Source organism: Euprymna scolopes, chromosome 30, assembly GCF_053919585.1.
Source record: "Euprymna scolopes isolate OS-2025 chromosome 30, ASM5391958v1, whole genome shotgun sequence".
Lineage (NCBI taxonomy): Eukaryota > Metazoa > Mollusca > Cephalopoda > Sepiida > Sepiolidae > Euprymna > Euprymna scolopes.
This window is the reverse complement of record NC_136511.1, coordinates 103,022,874-103,046,415: the sequence shown is the minus strand read 5'-3', so window position 1 is coordinate 103,046,415 and position 23,542 is coordinate 103,022,874. Positions and strand designations below refer to the sequence as shown.

Genomic DNA, 23,542 nt, shown 5'->3' with positions numbered 1-23,542 from the left:
TTAAAGTTGGAGAAAGAAACGTCAGTAATAAAGATCCGCGCGTTGTCTCTTTGGGGTTATATTTTGAAATGTCGGGGGCGAAACTCATACCATTGACAGATATATATATATATATATATATATATATATATATATATGTATAGTCATCATCCACATACATTACTGTTTCGCTGTTTCACAGCTCATCAGTGCGTCTAGGCAGGCAATTACCTCAAGCCAGGATTGAAATCCGACCGACTGTACGACAGTAAAGGCTCATAACCATTCCGCTAATTGACGGCTGTTGTGCGAGTCGTGAATTAACGATGTTTTGACATCGTCTGATATACCTAAGCTCGATTTGTTTACATATTATACGTTAATGGTAATTCATGTATCACTTCTCAATATGCTTAACTCAAGACATCCACACCACATACAGTACTATTTCGCTGTTTATATATATATATATATATATATATATATATATATATATATATATATATATATATATATATATATATATATATACATACATTAGTATGAGCCGAAACATTTATTTGCTCATGGATTATAAAGGATAATTTTTCGGTTAGATTTGTTTCTTGTATTCGATGCGGTTAACATAATCGAAAAGTATATATATATATATATATATATATATATATATATATATATATATATATATATATACAAGTTAGAAAAATCATTGAAAATTTTATATCTATATCATTAATTGCTAGATGAAAGATGTTTTTAAATTGCAACAAAATATACATTACATAAAATAAATCCAAGGTAATTTTTTGATTCCATTTAAATTAAATTTTTATACTTTCTTTGTAAAATTTATAAAAGTGCACTTTGAAGATAAATAAATTTCAAATTGAATTTTGTACCTTTATTTTTAAAGCCTATAGTAAAAACATTTTGTTTAACAATTTTCATGTCTTGATTTTCATGCCTTGGATGAAATACTTTTCTAACTTGTATCTTATATTTTTAAGATTATATTTAAAAACTCTCCTTCTCTCTATTTCAGTTTGTATTTCTCCTCACACCACAACTCATTTTTGCAACCCTCTCTTTGTAATACAGGTCTGAATAATGAGAAAATCTGAATTTTTTAACAAAAACTTTAAAATAACTTTTTAAGATTAAATTTTTGTTAAACTTCTTTCAGAATAGAAAATCTTTTAAATATTTAATAAGGAACATATTTCATATAGATTTCATTAACAAATATTGAGTATATAACGAAAAAAATAGAGATGAAAATTTCAAAAGGATTGTATAACGGGTTACGGTCAATAGAAGTCCTCGCCAGCGAAAGTCTTTGTTATTGTTATTCTATTATTATTATTATTATTATTATTATTATTATTATTATTATTATTATTTAAAACATTTTGTGTCCTGCTCTTTCGCGCGAGGATTAATATATATATATATATATATATATATATATATATATATATATATATATATATATATATATGTTTACGGACTGTGGTAAACATGGTCTGAGGTTCGACCCCTAGAAACAGTTAAACTACGCCGATGAGAGGTAAAAACCTTGAAACACGCGTGTACGTAGATTACTGTTTTAAAAAATAATAAATAAATAAAAATGTTATATACGTCCAAATTAAAAAGGGCGACTTTCTAAGTAAATAAAAAAAAAATGAGCTCCGAGGCACTTGAAAAAATAACAACAATAACAAAATCTAAATTTATAAGCGATAAAAATAAACAGTATAATTAATCTAGGGATTATGGCCTAACGGTTAAGGCACCGGACTGTGGTAAACATGGTCTGAGGTTCGATCCCTAGAAACATAACAACAATAACAAAATCTATATATATATATATATATATGTATATATATACTAGCAGGGAGACCCAACATTGTCGGCTCTAGTCGGGGAGCACCGGGAGGAAGCTTCACATACTTCCCTGAAGTGACATTGTTCACAATACATTGCAGCTTTCATTAACATAGAAGTCTTAGTTGTGGATTGATAGTTACTTGGATTTGATTTGTTGCTTTGATTGGACGCAATCAAGCGGCTGGGAGAAGTAGTTGTGTCTAGTATTGGTGGCGTAACTTTTAAACATTTTAGAAAAAAAAAATTTTTTGCTACCATCACCATTGCCGATCCTGATTTCTTCGTAGAATATGAAAAGAACACTAGAAGTGAACCGCATCATGAAAATGGTCTGGTGACCAATCTCAGATTACGTTGAAAAATAACCTTGCAGAATATCCAGCCCAGCACAGATTCGTGAGGAATATGGTCTAGAACTGCAAATGTGGATCGATAACGGCTGGCTGCTGCTATATCCGGAGAACGAACTTGCCTTCCCACCACGAAGGGTCTAATCCTTCTCATGGCTTTTGTGCAGGAGAACAAACAGAAAGTTCGGCCCGTTACGGATTATCGGAAACTAAATGAGTACGTGGATGTGTATACGGCCGACGCCGATATTTGCTTGCAAAAATTAAGGGAATGGCGACAGCAAGGACCAAACGTTGCATTGCTGGACTTACGCCGAACATATTTAGGAGTCCATAAGAGAACGAACGCAGATATACATACTGACAAATCTCTTTGGCCGTTCCAAACAGTGGAGATCAAGGTACAATAATATTATCTTATCCACAACGGATTTTAGCACAATTTCGCTCCTTGAATAATGCGGGCAAATGTTAATGCCGTCCTCAGCCAGGATGAGATCATGAACGCAGCTACGTCTTCTTATATTGACGACATATTTGTGAATGAAAGTGTGTGTTCTCCAACCTGTGTAAAGGAACATTTGGAGAAGTTTTATCTGGCAAGCAAGACTCCAGAATAGCTGAGATTGGGCTCACGCATGTTGGGATTACATGTCGCAATGACGTTTGTAAAACAAAGGGCAACCGCAATAATAACTGGATAGGATGACAAAGTGCAATCCCTCTTCTCGCACAGATGATTGAAAACATTTGTTTGAGAGTATCCCAGGACGATTCAGTAAAAGGTGACTGATGTATCTGTGGAGAAGATGCTGCACTATGAGTGGATGCAAGTTCCGTTGCCACAGGCGTAGTTGTGGAAAGCAATGGTTACGTGGCAGAAGACGCAAGCTGGCTCCGAACGGTGTATGAGGACAAGCATATAAATTTAGCTGAGCTTGATGCTGTGCTGCGAGTTGTCAAAGTCAAAACCATCAATTTACGAACGGACTCTGCATGTGTATGCATTGTTCAGACAGACGAGAGTGCATTTGGCAGCCTCTGAATGGTTAATTAGGCGTCGCCTCTCCACGTTCCGAGATTTGACTTCGGAATATGCACTGAAGATTAATGTGAGGCTCGTTTAGTCTCACGATACCATGGCTAACCAACTTAACTCGGTTATTGTTAAATGAAATCCGTAAAATGACAAAACATAGGGAACCTGTATGTGCCGTAGCCGCAGAACACAATGTTTCTCAGATACAGGCAATCCATCGGTCCAGCGGAAATCCCGGTGTGAAGAGGACGATGTACTTTTTAATCAAACCATTAATAACTGAAGATGAAGTGCTGACGGTGGTTGGGGATTGCACAGAACGTCAATCCATGGATCCAGCCCCAGTGCATTGGAAGTCAGGTAGGCTTGACAATTAAAAATTGGAGCAGGGTTGCTATGGATATAACCCATTTCCATATTCAGTTGTACGTGGCGTTGATAGCCGTTTTGCCATTTGGAAGCAGTTGCACTGACAAGATTATGCTAACGTCATTAAGATATTGGAGATTGGTTTCTATGAAAGGAGGCAACTAATTAAATTGCTCACAAAAATGGCGCGGCGTTTTGCAGAAAGGGATTTGCTGTGTGGGACGTGTACACAAGATTTAGATGCGCCCACATACTATTGGGAAACAGAATAGTAAAGAGGTCTCATTGCACAATAAAGTGCATTGCGACAGAACACTATGCACGATTTTGGAGACAGTGTACTGGCACAAATTTACGCCTAAGGATGATAAGACGGCTACGACTGAACCTGTGAGTGTACTATACACATATAGGATCCGTATCAAGTGAAGTGGTGATGTTCGTCAATGCAGTTGCTAGTCCGTATAAAGAGAGAGATACTGTTTGGGGGGAAGAATCAGCCAGGAAGATGTATGACGCAGTTCAGCACGTGAACGATGACGAAAACCAATAGCCAACACTCGATCTTAGTAGATAGAATACCACGCTACATAAAGGATGTGAGCTCAGCGTGCCGATGGAATTGCTTAATCTGTAACGAAATTACCTTCTCAGATGACGAAGTCCTACTGCTATACAAACGACCACATGAAGAAAGCACCTTAGAGAATGATGCATTCAAGGATACAGAGCAGGAAGAATTCAATCATGCGACAGACGAAAGCGCCACTGACGAAGTTCCTAAGCCTGTACTCTTAATGCAAAGTACCAGCAAAAAGCAGCCTGCCCAACATTGGCATTTGCGTGATCAAGGAGGAGTCTAACGAGCATTCGCGAGGAACCCTCAAGAATTGTATGCCAATTTCTTAGTCTGGCCTACCTACGGTGAAAATGAGTTCGTCCAAGGGCTATAAAAAGCCAATATTAGAGTCATTCGGAGAGTAACTAACGAGGTTGCTCTGATAACGTGTCATGTCGAAGAGTCGGAGGTGTCCGGGATCGATTCGACAGAGTTGTTCGGAGACGTGTCGTGCCGAATCGTCGGAGATGTTTGGGATTGCATCAATGCAGTTGTTCAGGATTGTGTCTTGTCGAATTTACGAGGGTGTTCAGGATCGTGTCGCGTCGCGTCGCATGGATGAAATTGTTCGGAACCGTGTTGCCGCAATATGATAGCAATTTCTTTCTTTTGTCTTTCTTCCCTCGTGAAGCAACAACATGAAAGAACCTACCGTTTATTTTATATATCAAGCCTTCCTACTTGTGCGACAATAAAACTTCTCAAATGCACTTGTGATGTTAGGCTGTATAAGGCGTTAACTTTAGTCAAAATCGCCTGTTCCTCCTTACATCGGATTTTTCGATTATCGCTTATCGATACTTATCGAATACATTCTGATGTAAAACTTATCTAAGAACATTGCCAGACATATTTGTGTGAAATTTAAAAATAATCAGCCCAGCCGTTTAGGAGTCCATAGAGAACGAACTCAGATATACATACACACAAAGTTTGTTATATAATAGTATATATGTGTGCGCGTGTGTTTATATCTCTACTTATATTCTCTATTCTCTGGTGCTCGAAATACCTGTTGTCAACCTGCCTTGGTTTTAGAGTAAGCGCATTATTGTCTGCTCGATCAAAAGATCAGAGCCAAGAAAATCATTATTGGGTGCTGCTTCAGAACGTGAACCCCAAAGTGGGACATCTGATTTACTTTAGGATTGTTGTTTTTCACGGCATAGATCTGTAAATATAGACGAGCCGACTTCAGATAATTCGGATCGCCAGCAGCCGCGAATATTGGCAAGCACTAAAATGCATCCCCAAGACACCATTTGATCAGCTGAAACAAGTGCCTAGCTAAACTTATTATGTGCTTATAGTTTATGCATAGTTTACTGGTTTTGAAGGTCTTTGCTAGTTCATTTTTTTTCTCGGTTAAAGAGTTATGCATTCTGTCTGTTGAATTGTGAATGCAATCTGATTCCAACAATGAATTTATATCACACTCGCCAATCTCCATCAACATGTACAATCGCTCAAGTTTCGCCACTTGGTCCTTAAAACCAGATTCATCCTCTATGATTTTGATAACAATCTGGCGTGTGAGACATTGATGCACCAGCAGGTGACTACGAAATGCTCGTTGCATATACGACAGCGCATTCACTATATCATATCTCCATGATCTCCTTTAGTCCAGTGCCACCAATTAAAGTCCCAATAGATCCCAGCACATTCATAAAGATATGGAAGGTGCTAAGCAACAATATCACATCCTTAATTTGACTATCATATGTAACAACGTTTCCGATTACAGACGCCTTCCAAAATAGCGGTTGATCAAAAGTAATGATAGTCGGCATGTTTTGACGATCGACTGCATAGGTAATCTAGGGTGGACAAGATACAGGTTTATGCCTTTCATTGAGAGAAGCCTGTATCGGAGATTTTCCCGGATATTTGCACTTCTTATGCAGCAGGTGCATCATTCTTTGCCAACTGGGCATACTCTTACGGAACTACATTTCTCAAAACATGTCCACTTTGCGATTACGGACATCAGATGTTTATGGAACCGGCAGGACTTCTAAGTAACGGTTAACGTGCTTTAAAAAGGGATAATCTATAATGTCGATCTTTGTGTCCTCAACAAACAGATGTTGCAACAAGAACCGCAAACTTGCTGGGATAATATCTAATGCGGCTGCTAGTTTGAGTTCGGCGGTTGTTGGATACGCAACTGTAATTTTCATACCAGTTTTGATGAGTTTTGCTGCGGTTTGGAGAAATGCTCGTTTCTGTGATTCCTCGTCATCCTCCCGAGGCGAATTGTAGTATTCACGGAGAATGTCACAGTTTTTTTGACGAAATATCACAATGTTTTTGATGCCACTACGGCCTTCAGTCACGAATATAGAGTTCCTGTATCGACTTTGCAGTTTTTTTTTTCTTCTTTTTTTCTTTTTGAAGTATTGATTTTCATACACCGTGGATTTACTGTCACGCAAATATTCTCTCATTTTAATGACAAGGCTCGATAGCTTTCTACACAAGGCCCGATAGTGTTCTACATCATTTTCCTCTGGAAACTCACAAACACTCTCGAAGGCCTCATCCTGATCTTTGATCTTCCACTTTTTTTGCCGTTTGGTGGATTCAGTTGACGTGAATTATCTTGGAATATTCCGCGCTGTACGGAAGTTGATGTTACATGACTAGTGGTAAACAATCAGCTGCATGAAGACCACCACCAAAATATCCGGTTTTGAACAGCACTGGCCCACTCGTTCCCTCTGGCTTTCCAATGTGCTAATATAGTTTGAACAAATACATAGTCTTCACATAAAAAATCCTTTCGTCACTTTTTCGTTTTTGGGTTTTTTCTGTGATAAGTTATACAGAATAAACAATGTTTTCTACTGTCGTATGGTCACAGAGAAACACGAGCGCTTCTTTTCACTGGTCGAGCAGAATCATCCTTGCTGAAGGCAATAGCAATGTCTTTATTGTTGATGTTGTTGTTGTTGATGATGATGATGATGATGATGGTGGTGGTGGTGGTGGTGGTGGTGGTGGTGGTGGTGGTGGCGTTGGCGTTGGCGGCGGTGGTGGTGGTGGTGGTGGTGATGATGATGATGATGATGATGATGATGATGATGATGATTTATCCGACATGTTATATAAACACGAGTTCTTGCCTCCACCCAAACGTATCAGATTTATCCCAAATAAAGTAAATACATATCAATTATTATTGTCATGAGTTGAAATACACGGAAAGATGTCCAATCTATTCATAGTTCAGAAATGAAAATTTTTACTAAATTCACGCAAGTTGTTGATATTTACATTTCCTTTTGTATAAATAGTTAAGTATTTCTTATTTCCTATCGAGAATATTAGTTATATTATTATTATTACTATTATTATTATTATTATTATTATTATTAATGTTATTATTATTATTATTATTATTATTATTATTATTATTATTATTATTTTATGATTACCAATCTTACTTTCTCGCAAGTTCGCCAGATGTAGAGTCTGTATAATGTAATATTTCAAAAAATTTCTATTCTCTAATGTAGATTTCAACCCTAAATTAACCTTATATTAATCGTGTCTTTATGTTTTAGATATATTTAATTAAATACAATTACGGTAATAATAGTCGAAAAAATATGTGGCAGACTTAATTTAAGTAATTTCAACTATTGACATCTAAATTTCTAATACTGTAAATATTTGGATACGATTTCCGATTTCCAATTCAGAATAACAATGCTATACTTCAATATACTTAATGCTTCAGCTGCCATAAGGAACCTGCTGACAAGTTTTATACTTTTTAATGCTGAAATATCTGCCATTATTCTTAAATATATTCAACATCCGCAAAATTTGTAATTAATCGATAGCAATATATTGATTTCACAGTTATTAATTAATTTTTATTTCGTTTTATTTTACAGCTGATACCAATGTGGAATTTAACGAAGAACATCGATCTCGAAAGAATGTTGACAGCATGACAAAAACGGAAATGGACTCGATCAGAAGTGCCCTGGCAGCTTTCGCCGCAGATAAAGGTGCCACTGGCTTCCAACAAGTAGCCGCTTTCCATGGATCAACGAAATGGTGCCCAAGTCCGGATGCTGCGCAGAAATACGCTTGCTGCCATCACGGTATGGCCACTTTCCCACACTGGCACAGGTTGGTTACTTTGAATTACGAAAACGGCTTAAGACGAAACGGTTATTCCGGTGGTGTTCCTTATTGGGACTGGACTCGACCCATTGATGCCCTTCCCGCCCTCGTATTGGAAGAACAGTACACAGATGTAAATGGCGAAGCCCATCCGAATCCATTCTTTAGTGGTGCCATTGATGAAGCCGGCGCTGTTACAAGTCGAGCACCGTCTGCAAATCTTTTTGAAAAACCCAAGTTTGGAGAATACACTCATTTAGCTAACGAGATTATTTTTGCCCTTGAACAGGAAGACTTCTGCGACTTTGAAGTTCAATATGAGATCGCCCATAACCACATCCATGCTTTGGTCGGTGGTACAGAACCTTTCTCTATGGCTTCACTGGAATACAGTGCCTTTGACCCAATCTTCATGCTCCACCACAGTAACGTAGACAGAATCTGGTCCACCTGGCAAGCTTTGCAGAAATTCAGAGGTAAACCATATAATACAGCCAACTGTGCCATCGAAATGCTCCGTAAACCAATGTCTCCATTCAGCCTTGCAAGTGATATCAATCCTGATAGCATGACTCGTGAACATTCAGTTCCTTTCGATGTATTTGATTACAAGAAAAACTTCCATTACGAGTACGATACTTTGGAACTGAACGGTTTGTCCATTCCCCAATTGTCAAGAGAAATAAACCGACGAAAGGCCAAGAACCGTGTGCTTGTAACTTTTATGTTGGAAGGTCTGAAGAAATCTGTGCTTGTCGAATACTTTATCAAAGATGATGGATTAGACAACAAAATGAAGGCCGGAGAATTTTACGTTTTGGGAAGCGAAAATGAGATGCCCTGGAAATTTGACCGCGCCTACAAAGCAGACATCACACATACAATGGACGAAATGAAACTTCATTATACCGACAAATATCATATTGAATACACCGTCACCGACCTGACCGGAGCCGAAGTTGCTGGTGTCTCTCTCTCGAGCTCTGTCGTCTATGAACCTGGTCTTGGTGAGTAGAAACGTTTATCATTTTATTCAATATATATATATATATATATATATATATATATATATATATATGTATATATCATCAGCAGCATTTTTGAATAGCATTGGCGACCACAGCTCTCCAAATTTCAAAACCATGGTAATCTCGGGAAGACAAGTAAAGACGATAGTTTCCCTTGTTTTCTGTCTTGATTCGGGAGTGCATCTCCCCCCAGTGAGTTTAACGCGCCCTCAGATACCAACCTAGAAATTTCTACGACTCGACCCGGCACATACAGCGCCTAACCTTCTCAAATGTATAAATAGTAAATTATTAAATAGGAACGAAGTCTGTTTGTTCTGCAAACGTTTATTGTCCACTGACAATGATTAAGATCTACAAAAGATAGAAACGCAACAGTTAACCAACATCGTAATCCTTATTTACTTATTAGTTATAAAAATATATGTCAGCAAAGTTACACAGAATCTTCTGCGTTTCATCTCCGTGGTCAATTACCAAGCTAAAATCTATGGAATTCGTGTTACTGGGTGTTCTTATATATATATATATATATATATATATATATATATATATATATATATATATATATATATATATATATAAAGGAACAAACCGTATTATGTGTTCATCAACTTTTCGTCTTTATTTCGAGATACATATATATATATATATATATATATATATATATATATATATATATATATATAATGAAAATAATGGAAATAGTATTCCGACAAAATAGAGAAATAAAAAGGAACAAACCGTATTATGTGTTCATCAACGTTTCGTCTTTATTTCGAGACTTCCTCTGGAAATAGTATTCCGACAAAATAGAGAAATAAAAAGGAACAAACCGTATTATGCGTTCATCAACGTTTCGTCTTTATTTCAAGACTTCCTCTGAACACATAATACGGTTTGTTCCTTTTTATTTCTCTATTTTGTCGGAATACTATTTCCATTATTTTCATCATATATACAGTGATGATCATATTTATTGGCCCGGTAAAATAAAAGTTAAATTTTGTCTAATAAATTCTAAAAAAGGGATTAAATTAAAGAAAATAACAAAGTATATTATGTATTTTTAACTGGCCTTTCCGATGCAGCAATCGGATTTTAGAAAAAATAAATAACAAAGGAACAACAAACATAATTGCAAAAAACCCTTGTTCAAAATTATTGGCACGATTTATTTAATAATCAATTGTATAGCCTTTGGCCTTGATTACCTTCCTCAGTCGCTTTTCATAGTTTACAACCAAGTTGTTGCACTCTTCAGTAGTAATTTTAGCCCACTCTTCCTGACAATAATCCTCCAATTGAATAAGATTCTTAGGCTTCCTTTGCATTACCCTCAATTTTAATGTTCTCCATAAATTTTCAATTGGATTAAGGTCTGGGCTTTGTGATGGCCACTCCAAAACATTAATATGATTGTCCTCAAGCCATTTCTTAGTCAGTTTAGCCGAATGCTTTGGGTCATTATCTTGCATGAACCACCAACGACGACCAAGTGAGAGCTCTTTAGCAGAGTCTTTCAGGTTTTCATCCAATATTTTAACATAATCTTCCTTTTTTATGCTACCTGTGACCTTAACAAGTCGCCCTGGTCCAGAGGCAGCAAAGGATCCCCAAAACATCAAACTGCCTCCACCGTGCTTCACTGTGGGTATGGTGTTCTTAGGCAGGAAAGCTTCGCCAGATTTTCTGTAAATATAAGACACTTTATTATGGCCAAATAACTCTATTTTCGTTTCGTCAGTCCATAGAACACGTTTCCAGAATGCAACATCTTTATCAATATGACGTTTTGCAAAGGCTAGCCTTGCTTTCAGGTGCATAGGCTTCAATAAGGGAGTCTTTCTCGGACGACATGCTTTTAAACCAGCTCTCTTCAAAACTCTACCAACTGTATGTCGAGATACATTCACTCCAGAGGTGCTCTGTTCATCAACAATCTCCCCAACAGAGATCCTTGGGTTTTGTTTTACTTGTCGAACAATTTTCCGTTCATCTCTTGGGGAAAGAATCCTTTTTCTCCCTCTACCCTCTAAACTCATAACGTGGCCTTGCGATTTGAACTTGTTTATTATGGCTCTAACAGTGGATTTGGGAAGGTTTAGCTTCTTTGAAATCTTATCATAGCCCTCCCCATTGGTATGGCATGCTACAACAAGCTTCCTGACGTCTTCGCTGTGTTCCTTAGTTTTAACCATGGCGATTGAAAATTATAATTTAGTCACTTATAATAGTTTAAATAAATCGCTATCTAAAAATTATCTGAAAAAAATTATTCACTGAATTAGCGTTAAACAAGCATAATATGGCTATAAAAAGGTTCAGAAAGCACGTAAACCGGAAATTGATTGATATTATACTGATACTAAAAGAAAAACAAAGCCGTGCCAATAATTTTGAACAAGGGTTTTTTGCAATTATGTTTGTTGTTCCTTTGTTATTTATTTTTTCTAAAATCCGATTGCTGCATCGGAAAGACCGTTAACGGCGAGAAATAAATAAATAAATAATTAAATTTTTTAACGTCTGTCAGAGTGATCTAATCATTATGTGATGAACATGGCATTCTAATATAGGTCAAAATTGTTCGTTAAATTTTATGCTGCAATTATCTATGTTTAAGCAAGAAACGTTGTGCATTTTTACATTACTACCTCGCTCTACTCACGTACCAATGTTAAAGTAAATACTGAAAATCGACGCATAAAATATTATATCTCCTTATAACATTTTATGTTGTTACATAAAATAATACACACATATACGCACACACACACACATACACACGCACACATATATATATACATATATATATATGTGTGTGTGTGTGTGTGTGTGTGTGTGTGTGTGTGTGTGTGTGTGTGTGTGTGTGTGTGTGTGTGTGTGTGCGGGTAAAAATAATTATAATTATATCAAGGATATAATATAAATTATTATCTATAATATAAATCTCACCTGTCTGCTTAAATGTATGTATGTATGTGTGCCTAAAACTTTCGACAAAGACAACGGGTTTTCACGAGATAGGTATCGTTTTGATGCACGATCCTTCGGACGAAAAATATCGAAAAATTGACTAAAAACATTAACTCCTTCACCCTCAACTGGGCACTTTTCTACAAGAAGGGGTAGCTTTTTTCGCTGATATTTTCGAAAGGCAGCCCCTCTTTTTGATTGACTGATAGCCTTTATTTAAAACTTCGCCTTTTCTGGTTTGGCGATTGACGCGACGACAAAGACGTCACGTTTTTTTGTTGTTGTTGTTTGTTTGTTTTTTACGTTCTTTTCCTCCTTCCCAGTACAGGTTCGAGCCTGCCTGCCTATTAGCACTTTTTGTCCCCTTTTTGCTCAACACACACCTCGAAACACCCAGGCAACGCTGGGCACCCAGGCTACTTAGCTATAATCGAAACCGAAACTAAAACTTATAAGGAATTCTTGGTAAAATTATTTATTACAAGAAATGGAAGAACATAAGAATTAAACGTCCCAGATGTAATGTCACAGAAACTAATACACACGCTATCGTATTAATATATAGATTATTGTGAAATGTTCGGAAATAAGGAAGATAGACAAAACTATTCTACTGGACCTTTTAATTCGACAAATATCTATTTCATATTTGAAGAATATTTCTGTTTGTTTTATCATTTTAATTTTTTCCTCTGACATATAATAAAGAGGAAAATATTCACTTGTGTTTCAAATCGTCCCCAAAATCCTACACGTCGTTGCAAACCTACATTTAAGAAATGTGTGAGCGCTTATGACATAAACCCCATTACATTTATTTCAAGATAATACGTTTAATAGGATTATTTATTTTAATTCAAAAATTTGATGTACTTTCTCAATAATTGTTTTTCTTTTGTCCTATTCAGGTAATTTTGGCGAAGGCCGTCGATGGATTAGCCCCGTTACGAGCGCCAGTCGCATCCGGAAGAACCTAGTGGACTTCAGTGATGGTGAAATGGAATCTTTGCGAAACGCTTTTAAACAGATGACAGATGAAGGTCGATATGAAGAAATCGCTTCCTTCCACGGCCTTCCTGCTCAATGTCCAAATGAAGATGGTACCATGGTTCACACATGTTGTCTTCATGGAATGCCTATCTTCCCCCATTGGCATCGTCTCTACGTCTCTCTCGTCGAAGATGAGTTATTAGCCCGAGGATCAGGAGTAGCCGTGCCCTATTGGGATTGGGTAGAACCCTTTGATGAATTGCCACGTTTAATCAGCGAAGCAACCTTCTACAATTCACGTAACCTTCAGATTGAGCCGAATCCATTCTTCAAGGGAAAGATCAGCTTTGATAATTCTGAAACTGACCGAGACCCACAACCCGAGTTATTTGGCAATAAATACCTCTACGACCATGCCCTCTTCGTTTTTGAACAGACCGATTTTTGCGAGTTTGAAGTTCATTATGAAGTTCTTCATAATACTATTCACTCTTGGCTCGGAGGACGAGACCCTCACTCGATGTCTTCTCTCGATTTCGCTGCCTACGACCCTGTGTTCTTCCTTCATCATAGCAACGTTGATCGTTTGTGGGCTATCTGGCAAGAGCTTCAGCGTTACCGGAAGTTGCCTTACAACGAGGCCAACTGTGCCTTGCCCCTCCTCAATGAGCCAATGAGACCCTTCAGTAATAGTACGGCCAACAAAGATCGACTAACCTTCACCAACAGCCGACCCAACGACGTCTTTGACTACCAAAATGTCTTGCATTACAAGTACGATAGTCTTTCCTTCACGGGACTCAGCATCCCTCAATTGGAAAGGCTCTTGCAAAAAAACAAAAATTACGACAGAATTTTCGCTGGATTCTTACTTCATGGCGTCAAAGCTTCTGCCGATGTCCGTATCTACATATGCGTGCCCACTGGTGTAGGTGAAGAGAACTGCGCTAATTATGCCGGAATCTTCTCCATCTTGGGTGGCGAAACGGAAATGCCCTGGAAGTTCGATCGACTCTTCCGATATGAAATTACAGATAAACTTGAAAAACTGGGCCTGAACCAAAACAGTCACTTCCGAGTCAAAATGGAAATCACGGCGGTTAATGGTTCCAGAATTATGCAGAAGCTCTTCCCTAATCCTACCATTATCTACCAACCTAGTCAAGGTGTGTGCTATTTTATTGATATTTTTACTAATTAGTGTCTATTAAGGTCAAACGTAATTTATCTGTGTCGTCGTGGTCCCATCGATAACGCATTCGCTTACGAATTTGATGATAAAACTTATTGAGGTAGAATAAAGTGAATGATGAAACTCTAAACACTTTCTCGCACCTATTCTCTATCTCTACAAATCTACTATCAGACCATGAATGGAATACTGTTGTCATATTTTGGCTGATGAATCCCTGTCCTATTTGAGAGGTCGGGATCAGATGTAGAAACGTATGTGTAATTCGCTTAACCGCGCCGTGTCGTCTTCTCTACAAGCTCTCTTGCACATACATTATGTTGCTGGTTTCAATTTTTTGTATATATTAATACTATTATAGAATGTGTTCTACAGAATCGTCTGATCTATACTCTGCTTCCTTTATCTCAGCTCGATTGACTCGTTTGTCTAGTGGTCTGCATTAATATCTCATTGTAATATAGCTTCCTATTCCAGTAACTTCTTTCCAAAAACTGCTGAACACGTAAAACTCTCTCTCTCTCTCTCTCTCTCTCTCTCTCTCTCTCTCTCTCTCTCTCTCTCTCTCTCTCTCTCTCTCCAGACTATTTCCCTCTCACCTATAGCCTTGGTCTTTTCAAGACTAAGGTCAATAGGCATTTCCTGTGTTTGTGATAATTATCTTCCGTTATTGTTAAGTTCTTTAGTCAAGTGGTTTCATGCTTTGTCTAGAGCTATTTCCATTTTAAAATGAGAGTATTAATAATTATTAATAGAATGAACTAAGTTTACTTATGGAGACTTCTATGAAAAGAATCTGTTCATATTAGATTCGAACACGACCATGTTGTAACCTACAGGAAATCAGTCCCGTGTTCATATGTTTCAAAGACAGGAATCTCTCTCTCTCGCTCTCTCTCTCACTCTCTCTCTCGCTCTCTCTCTCTCTCGCTCTCTCTCTCTCTCTCTCTCTCTCTCTCTCTCTCTCTACTAGTGCAGTAGCCACGTAAGACTGCCGACTTTTTCTGTGACGTCACTGCCAAGACACATCGAATTCTAATTAGAAAACTCCACTCAACCAAAATTGTTAACCTTACGTTGAAATTTACCATACTAACCTTATCTTCGTACGTACGCATTTAAGTATTATTACACATGTAGAATCTTGAATGAAATATTCTGATTAAAATATATAATGAAAATTTTAAATGAGGCCTGATATTCAGTTAGGTAAATCAGCGTGTGTCTATAATTATAATAAAGATTTGTCCAATTGTGCAGTTTGTAAAAGTTTATAAAACGTTCCGGCAATTGTACCGTATACTGAACAAGTAAAAGGGATAAAGTCAAAAATAATCGAGAAATAACTTTTATCAATCAAAGTAAAATTTACTTGCTGTAAACGAAATTTACCCGTACCCCAATATTTGAGATCTCTTCCAAATCAGATTAGGGCAAATTTCTTCTTCTTCTTCTTCTTCATAGTATTATTATTGGCTCACAAGGAGCTTTCACACGTCTTCAGAGATCTTTCTCTGAAAACAGTCTGTGATGTTCCCTGGAAACTGGGTGACAACATGTCTTCCCAGGTTTCCAGTACTCTCCACCTTTTTCAATAACATTTGCAAACAAATTTGCATTATCGCAACAGCTGCTTGCCATTGATTTTCACTCGCTCACTAGGAGTTCTCACAGTGGCCATAACCAACAATCACTTACTGGCAATAACCTGTGGTGTTCCCTTGAGTCTGAGTTACAATAAGTTCCCCAGATTCCTAGTGTTCTCCACCTTTCTCCGTGACCAGTGCAGATGACTGCATGTTGTTTGATCTCTCGCTGGCAACGGCCATAAATATTCCCTGGAGTTTGAGTGGCAACAAGCCTCCCCAATGTCCCAGTGCTCTCTGCACGTTTCCAGTGGTGGTCTGGTTAGTTCTCTCCATCCTCTATCCTTCCGTCCCCTTCACGACTTTTTGGTATGGTGCCATTTGATGTAGACGCCACCATTTGGAGGAGGGGCGTACTTAACTTAACATGTTGCGGTTACGTTTTTTTTTTTTTTTTTTGGTTCGCTGTGGTCGGATTTTGTTTCTGCTTTATTCCTATTGCAGTATTCAAATTACTGGTTCGTGTCCACAGTTTATGTAGGTTGGTTTCCTGGTATCCGTCTTCTAGGATTTTTCTTAAGATTTCAGGCATTTCCTTTATTACTATCCGTTGGTATTTTCTCAACCATTTCCCCGATTCTAACTTCTCCCATTATTTTTTCGATGATTTTAGAGATTGTTCCTAGTTCTCCTACGATTATTGGTGTTATCTTGACTATTCATTATTATTAACGTTTAAATCTGAAATTTGTAACTACGTCGGTCATGAAAATTATACATGTAAGTATAAATGTTAATTTACTTGCATTTGGTTACAGTTATTTTTGTTTGTTTTTGGTTTCATCTATTTTTTCTTGTAAACTATACTGTACAATCGTTAAGTTTCCATATTTTACTTTGTATTCCTTCAGTTTATTTTATTCTATTTTAACTTTGCAGAGGGATTTAAAGAAGGTGGTTGGAGCAATATCGTTACGAGCGCTAAACGTATCCGAAAGAATTTGAAGGACATTACCGCCGACGAAATGCTATCGTTGAGGACTGCTTTCAAGCAGATGACCACTGACGGAAGATACGAGGAAATTGCCGCCTTCCACGGCCTCCCAGCACAATGTCCGAACTCCGACGGCACCATGGTGCATACGTGCTGCCTCCACGGTATGCCGACCTTCCCGCACTGGCATCGTCTCTACTTGGCTTTAGTCGAGAACGAGCTGCTTGCAAGGGGTTCCGCTTTGTCAGTCCCTTACTGGGATTGGATAGAACCTTTCGATGCTTTACCCGCTCTCTTAACAGACGTCACGTACAAACATCCCAAAACGAATGAAATATTTGAAAATCCTTTCCATAAAGGAAAGATCTCGTTTGAAAACACCGAAACAGTTCGTAGTCCGCAACCAGATTTGTTTGGCAACACACAATTTATGGAGCACGCTTTGTTCATGTTTGAACAGAGGGATTTCTGCGATTTTGAGGTACAGTTCGAGGTTCTTCACAACTCGATCCACTCGTGGCTTGGTGGCCCAAGTACTCGATCGATGTCATCCCTCGACTATACTGCTTACGATCCGGTTTTCTTTCTTCATCACAGTAATTGCGACCGCTTGTGGGCTATATGGCAAGAGCTACAGCGCTACAGGAAGCTGGATTACAACGTAGCAAACTGTGCCCTTCATCTCCTCAGCAAACCAATGCGTCCCTTCAGCAACGAAACCGCGAACAGTGACCATCTGACCCATTCTAACAGCAAACCCAACGACGTCTTCGACTACCAAAACCACCTGCACTACAAATACGAGAGTCTATCCTTCTCCGATTTGAGCATCGTCCAGCTGGAGACGCTGCTCGACGGCCGACAATCACGTGACCGGATATTCGCCGGATTCAAGCTCCATGGCGTGAAACTGTCGGCGGATGTTCACATTTACATTTGCGTGCCCAGTGGTGTCGACATCGAGAATTGCCACAACTATGCCGGTGTCTTCTCCATTCTTGGAGGAGAGACAGAAATGCCATGGGAATTTGACCGACTTTTCCGATATGAAATTACTGACCAAGTAAAGAACATGGGACTTGGCGCCGACAGCCAGTTCCGAATCACTACAGAGATTACTGCTGTCAACGGAACGAGTATCCGAACGAGAATCTTCCCAACACCTTCAGTGATTTTCGTTCCAGCCCAAGGTAAATGACCTATTGCAATTTTAGAAGAGGTGAATGATGCAATATATATATATATATATATATATATATATATATATATATGTGTATGTATATATATTTATATGTATATATATATATATATATATATATATATATATATATACTTAGAGGTATATGTGGTAAAAAAAAATGGATACAATGCTCAATACGTTAGTAGAGCTGACGTCCCAAATGTAAAAGAACAAAAAAAGCTTTAAGGAAATTAAAAGAATTAACTTAAAAGTTGAAATCAAATCTAATATAAAAACTGTAAACTTCCTCGTAAATGACACATATGAACCTTACACTAAAGGCAGTACCTATCCTTTATATATATATATACCCATTATCTTATCACCAAATCCATATTATTATCTAATTCACCAAATCCATTTAAAAAGAATAACACTAACCCATCAAATCAGGAAATCTTTAATAAACACAAGCCTTTTTATGAATTAGCCCTTAAAGAATGTGGATACAATAATACTACCATCAAATATATGGAACCAAACCTCCCTAACAAAGACAATAGGAAACACAAATCGCGAAAGATTATTTGGTCCAACCCACCTTTTAATATAATCATGAAAACTAAACTGGAAAAACATTCCTCAGATTAATTGAAACTCACTTACCCCAAGTAACATTTTACAAAAAATATTTAATAAATACACCATAAAACTCAGCAACAGTTTAATGATAACTTCGAAAGAATATAAAAAACATAATAGAAGAATACTCAACGGCAACAACAATAATCACAACAATAACGGTAACACAAAAAATGTAACTGCACAAATATATCAGAATGTCCACTTAATCAACGATGCCTACAGACAGAAGTAGTTTGCAACGCTACAATCGCGCCTCTAGAAAGCCCTAATGATAAAAATATTACATCGGATTTGCTGGCATTTCATTTAAAGACCAATTTAGAGCTAATAAATGCTCTTACTAGAAACCTACTACCTTAACTTGATTTAAAACAACCTTACACCTACTGTTACATAGCGTTATCATTGAAGTTATCACTAGGGTTATCATAGAGGGGCAACAAATTGACGTTTGGTGTATAACATAAAAGGGGAGGACCATAATTGTATTTGTTGTCATGGAATGATTATTATTAGAATGAAAGGAGATTATGCGTGTCATAAAAGAATTCCGTGTGCGTATGATCGTCTAGTTTCATATGCGGTTGTGTGTGTTAATATCTAATTGTTCATATGCTTTTGTGTGTGTGTGTGTGTTACATGCATTTTCTTCGACATACCTTACTTCATGTGTCGTCGATGTTGATCCATCTGGAATTCATCTTCTCTTGGAGGGAGACTGGTACCTGTTAGACGAAGATTTATCACTCCAAGACGATGAATTGGTTTTATAGTTTTTTATTTACCTTCCAGATGTCGACACAGAATATGGAAGTGAATCTTGCTTGCATTGAACACGTCAGCGTTCCCCACCCCCAGTAAAGGGGAGGGAACAGCTATTAAGCCGTCCGTCTTCTTCAAAGTCCAAATCCAGTCAAACAGATCTAGCCAACCTGACCACGTCACTCATACGTAATCTGGTCAGCTGACCCTCGGTTCTGGTAAACGTGTCTACACTCCACGTTTACTCACCCCCTCTCTCTCTCTCTCTCTCTCTCTCTCTCTCTCTCTCTCAATCCATTCTGTAACACTACCATTAAGTGGGAGATTCTTTAAAAATCTAGTACTTGTAAATCTTTAAACTGTTTCTTCTGTCTATACGAAAATTCTTTATTATTAATTACAAAGGTGGAGATAAATTATTAAATGTCAGAAGTGAAACAGAAAATTATTTGTAAACACTATAAAGCTCACTTCCTCAACAACTTCACACCCGACTAAAGCTCATCTAATTGCTCTATTTCCTTATTGAAAACCTCAAAAATTTAAATACATTTTTAAATAAATCATTAAACCTTTGTAGTCCAAATACTAACTACTTGCAAATATTACAATCCCACCTATTTAGCAATTTCAATCTCTTCAAAAGTCCATATCTTGTAACGGCCATAAATATTCGATGGAATTTGAGTGGCATCTACTAATTACACACCTTAACATTATTAACTTGCCTCTTTTAGCTTATTACAAACAATAAAATAAAAATTACAAACATTTACCATCATTAATTGCTCTTACCTTCATTATATCATTTTATATAATCCTATTTCTAATTTTCATACTGTATTGTAACCAGACATCCCTCCTTTTTCTAATCACTTGTATAGACCTGTACTTCCCATCAAACTTTACAATATAATATATATTCTTCTTCTTTTAGTAGTCGGTTTTCTGTAGTAGTTAGTTGGCTTTTACGCTTGCAAAATATCCAATATATAATTAATCTATTGCTCAAAATTTCTACACCTCTTTTTATAGAAGAAATTTAGGTCGTATGTTTTAAGCTTAATTGACTAGACGTATCTTAGCATTGCAACAACGACCGCTCTTAAAAAATTCTTTACACTTTTCACTTGATATAACCCCCTACCCCACCCCAAATAACGTCTGCCTCTGATGACTTTCTTGGTTCATTTATAGACTTGGCACATGTCTATACTTCTCTCTTTCTTTTCCTTTTTCTTTCCTTCTTTCTCCTCTGTCTCTATATAATTAATATTTTTACAATTGTATTTCTCTTTCTCTCAATATACATTTCACTTGATTCCCTTAATTTCCACACGAGTCCCTGAAATAAATATTGTATCCTTTCTTCGCTCATTTTAACTTTCATCATCCGACGTACCCGAGAAGATAACCTGTCTGTAGAAACAATTGTAATGGACTAAGTTAATGCTTTGAGGTTGTAAAATTAATATATATATATATATATATATATATATATATATATATATATATATATATATATATATATATATATATTCCTGGTCAAAATCATAAGACCACTTAAGAAAGTAAGCGTTTACGCATATTATCGAATTTTTAATCAAACAAATGGTTGAAACCATTGCCAAAAGGGAAAATATGAGGGGAAAAAAATGAAATCTGTTTCATTCGAAACCTTAACCCTGATCTAATAATTATTTTTTTAAAAACAAACATTTTCACCTGGTCAAAATAATAAGACCACTGATAATTTATCTAACAAAAGGCAATTATAAATTACTAAAAAAGGTCTCAGTATTTAGTATAGCGTCTATTATTACGAATTACTTCAAAAAGTCTTTTCGGCATGCTTGCGACTAAGTTTTTTTTTATTAGTTGCGAAGGAATTTTATCCCATGTACTGAAAACTGAATCAGAAAGTTCCTTTATCGAATCATACTGGGTTCCATCCTTGAACACTTCTTTTGCCATCCATCCCCAAAGATTTTCAATGGGATTGAGGTCCGGAGAAAATGCTGGATGATCTAACAATTCTATATTATTTGAAGAAAAGTATTCTCGTGCTTGTCGAGAAGTGTGTATCGCAGCGTTGTCTTGCTGGAAAATCCAATTTTTTCACACAGACGTGGACCTTCAGTCCTGATAGAAGCATTTTCAAGCATTGAAATGTACTTCATTGATGTTTGCAGGCCTTTCACTACTCGCAACTTTAGGGTCCCAGCTGACGAGAAAGCACCCGAGATCATTAAAGACCCTCCTACACTATGCCGAGTTGAAAAAGTCTCTTTGGGCAAATTTTTATCATGCCAAGTGTTGAAATCCATCTGGACCATCTAGATTAAACTTTTTCTCATCGGAGAAAATTACATTTTCCCACTTCTCTTCATCCCAAGTCTGGTATTTGGCGGCATATTAAAGTCGATTAGTTTTGTGCTGTTCAAGAAGATGTGGTTTCTGAAGTCGCTTTAAATGATTGAAACGCTTCATTTTCAGATGCCTTCTGATGGTTTTAGGACTACATTCTGCTGCTGTTTGGCTTTTCAATCGACTTGAGCTCATACTGCAGTTTTTTTTTTTTTTAAACTTCTTCTGATACGGCGATCCAATGATGGAGTTATTTATTTTATTTATTTATTTTTTTGGTCGACCTGGACTCTTTTTGTGCCCATATTGATTTGGATTTCTTTAAAAATTTGATAACCGTTTTGCTACAATTCACTTCGTTTGCAATGGATCTATGGGAGAGTCCACCCCTATTAAGCTCAAAGATCCTTCCTCTCTCAAACTCTGATAATGGTTTCCCTTTTGCCATTTATAATTTAGTAAGATGTTTTTTATCCACTAACAAGTTGCTTTTAGTAACATAGAAAGATTTTCGTATTCATTTTTTTTTCACACCTAGCAAATTTTATTAAAGTAGTCTTATCATTTTGACCAGGTGAAAATGTTTTTTTTTTTTTTTTTTTAATAATTATAAGATCAGGGTTAAGTTTTCGAATGAAGCAGATTTCATTTTTTTTTTTTTCATCATATTTTCCCTTTTGGCAATGGTTTCCACCATTTGTTTGATTAAAATTTCGATATTATGCGTAAACGCTTACTTTCTTAAGTGGTCTTATGATTTTCACCAGGACTATATATATATATATATATATATATATATATATATATATGAGAGAGAGAAGCAGCAGGTGAACAAAATAATTCAATGATAATTTACATGTTTCAAAAATTATATCAATAACATATATTAGCTGATGCATTGATTGCAGGTGATTAAATGACTTATCGAATAAAAAGTTTTCTAATGAATGATAAAAAATATAGAAATTGAATAGTTTTAAATGTTAAAAATACACCCAAGAATATATATATATATATATATATATATATATATATATATAATTAATATATATATTACTCGAAACTTAATACCCGGTTTTACTCACATATTAATCATTGTTGAAAATAAATACATAACATTTTATGTAGACACATGAAATAATATATATTGTAGAAAATATTCACCATCTGATGTTTTGAATAATACCTACGGTTTGGCCATCTGTTAACACCTTATAAATAATCATGTTTGTGCCTTTTAAATATAGTATTGACTTGTTCTTCATTATAAACAAGGCTTTTTCATTTAGAAATTCTAGAAAACATTGTAAGCAAAAAGAAAAGCTATATTTGATTCTCTTGTTTTTTTTTGTTTGAGGGGGGGGGTTGTCCCCCACCAGATTTTCTATTTACGATTTTTTAATCGTAATTGTAATTCTCTACCATCGATTTAG

General features: G+C 36.6%; 1 protein-coding gene across 1 annotated transcript in view; it reads left to right on the top strand.

Annotated features, from left to right (window-relative positions):
• The window catches only part of LOC145254924 (hemocyanin G-type, units Oda to Odg-like), a 71,674-nt gene that overhangs the window by 10,433 nt on the left and 37,699 nt on the right, over positions 1-23,542 (top strand). Inside the window, exons 4-6 of the mRNA XM_080113898.1 lie at positions 8,152-9,393; positions 13,302-14,549; positions 17,101-18,345. Of these exons, the coding sequence (XP_079970024.1) occupies positions 8,152-9,393; positions 13,302-14,549; positions 17,101-18,345 (3,735 nt within the window). The remainder of the gene's footprint in view (positions 1-8,151; positions 9,394-13,301; positions 14,550-17,100; positions 18,346-23,542) is intronic.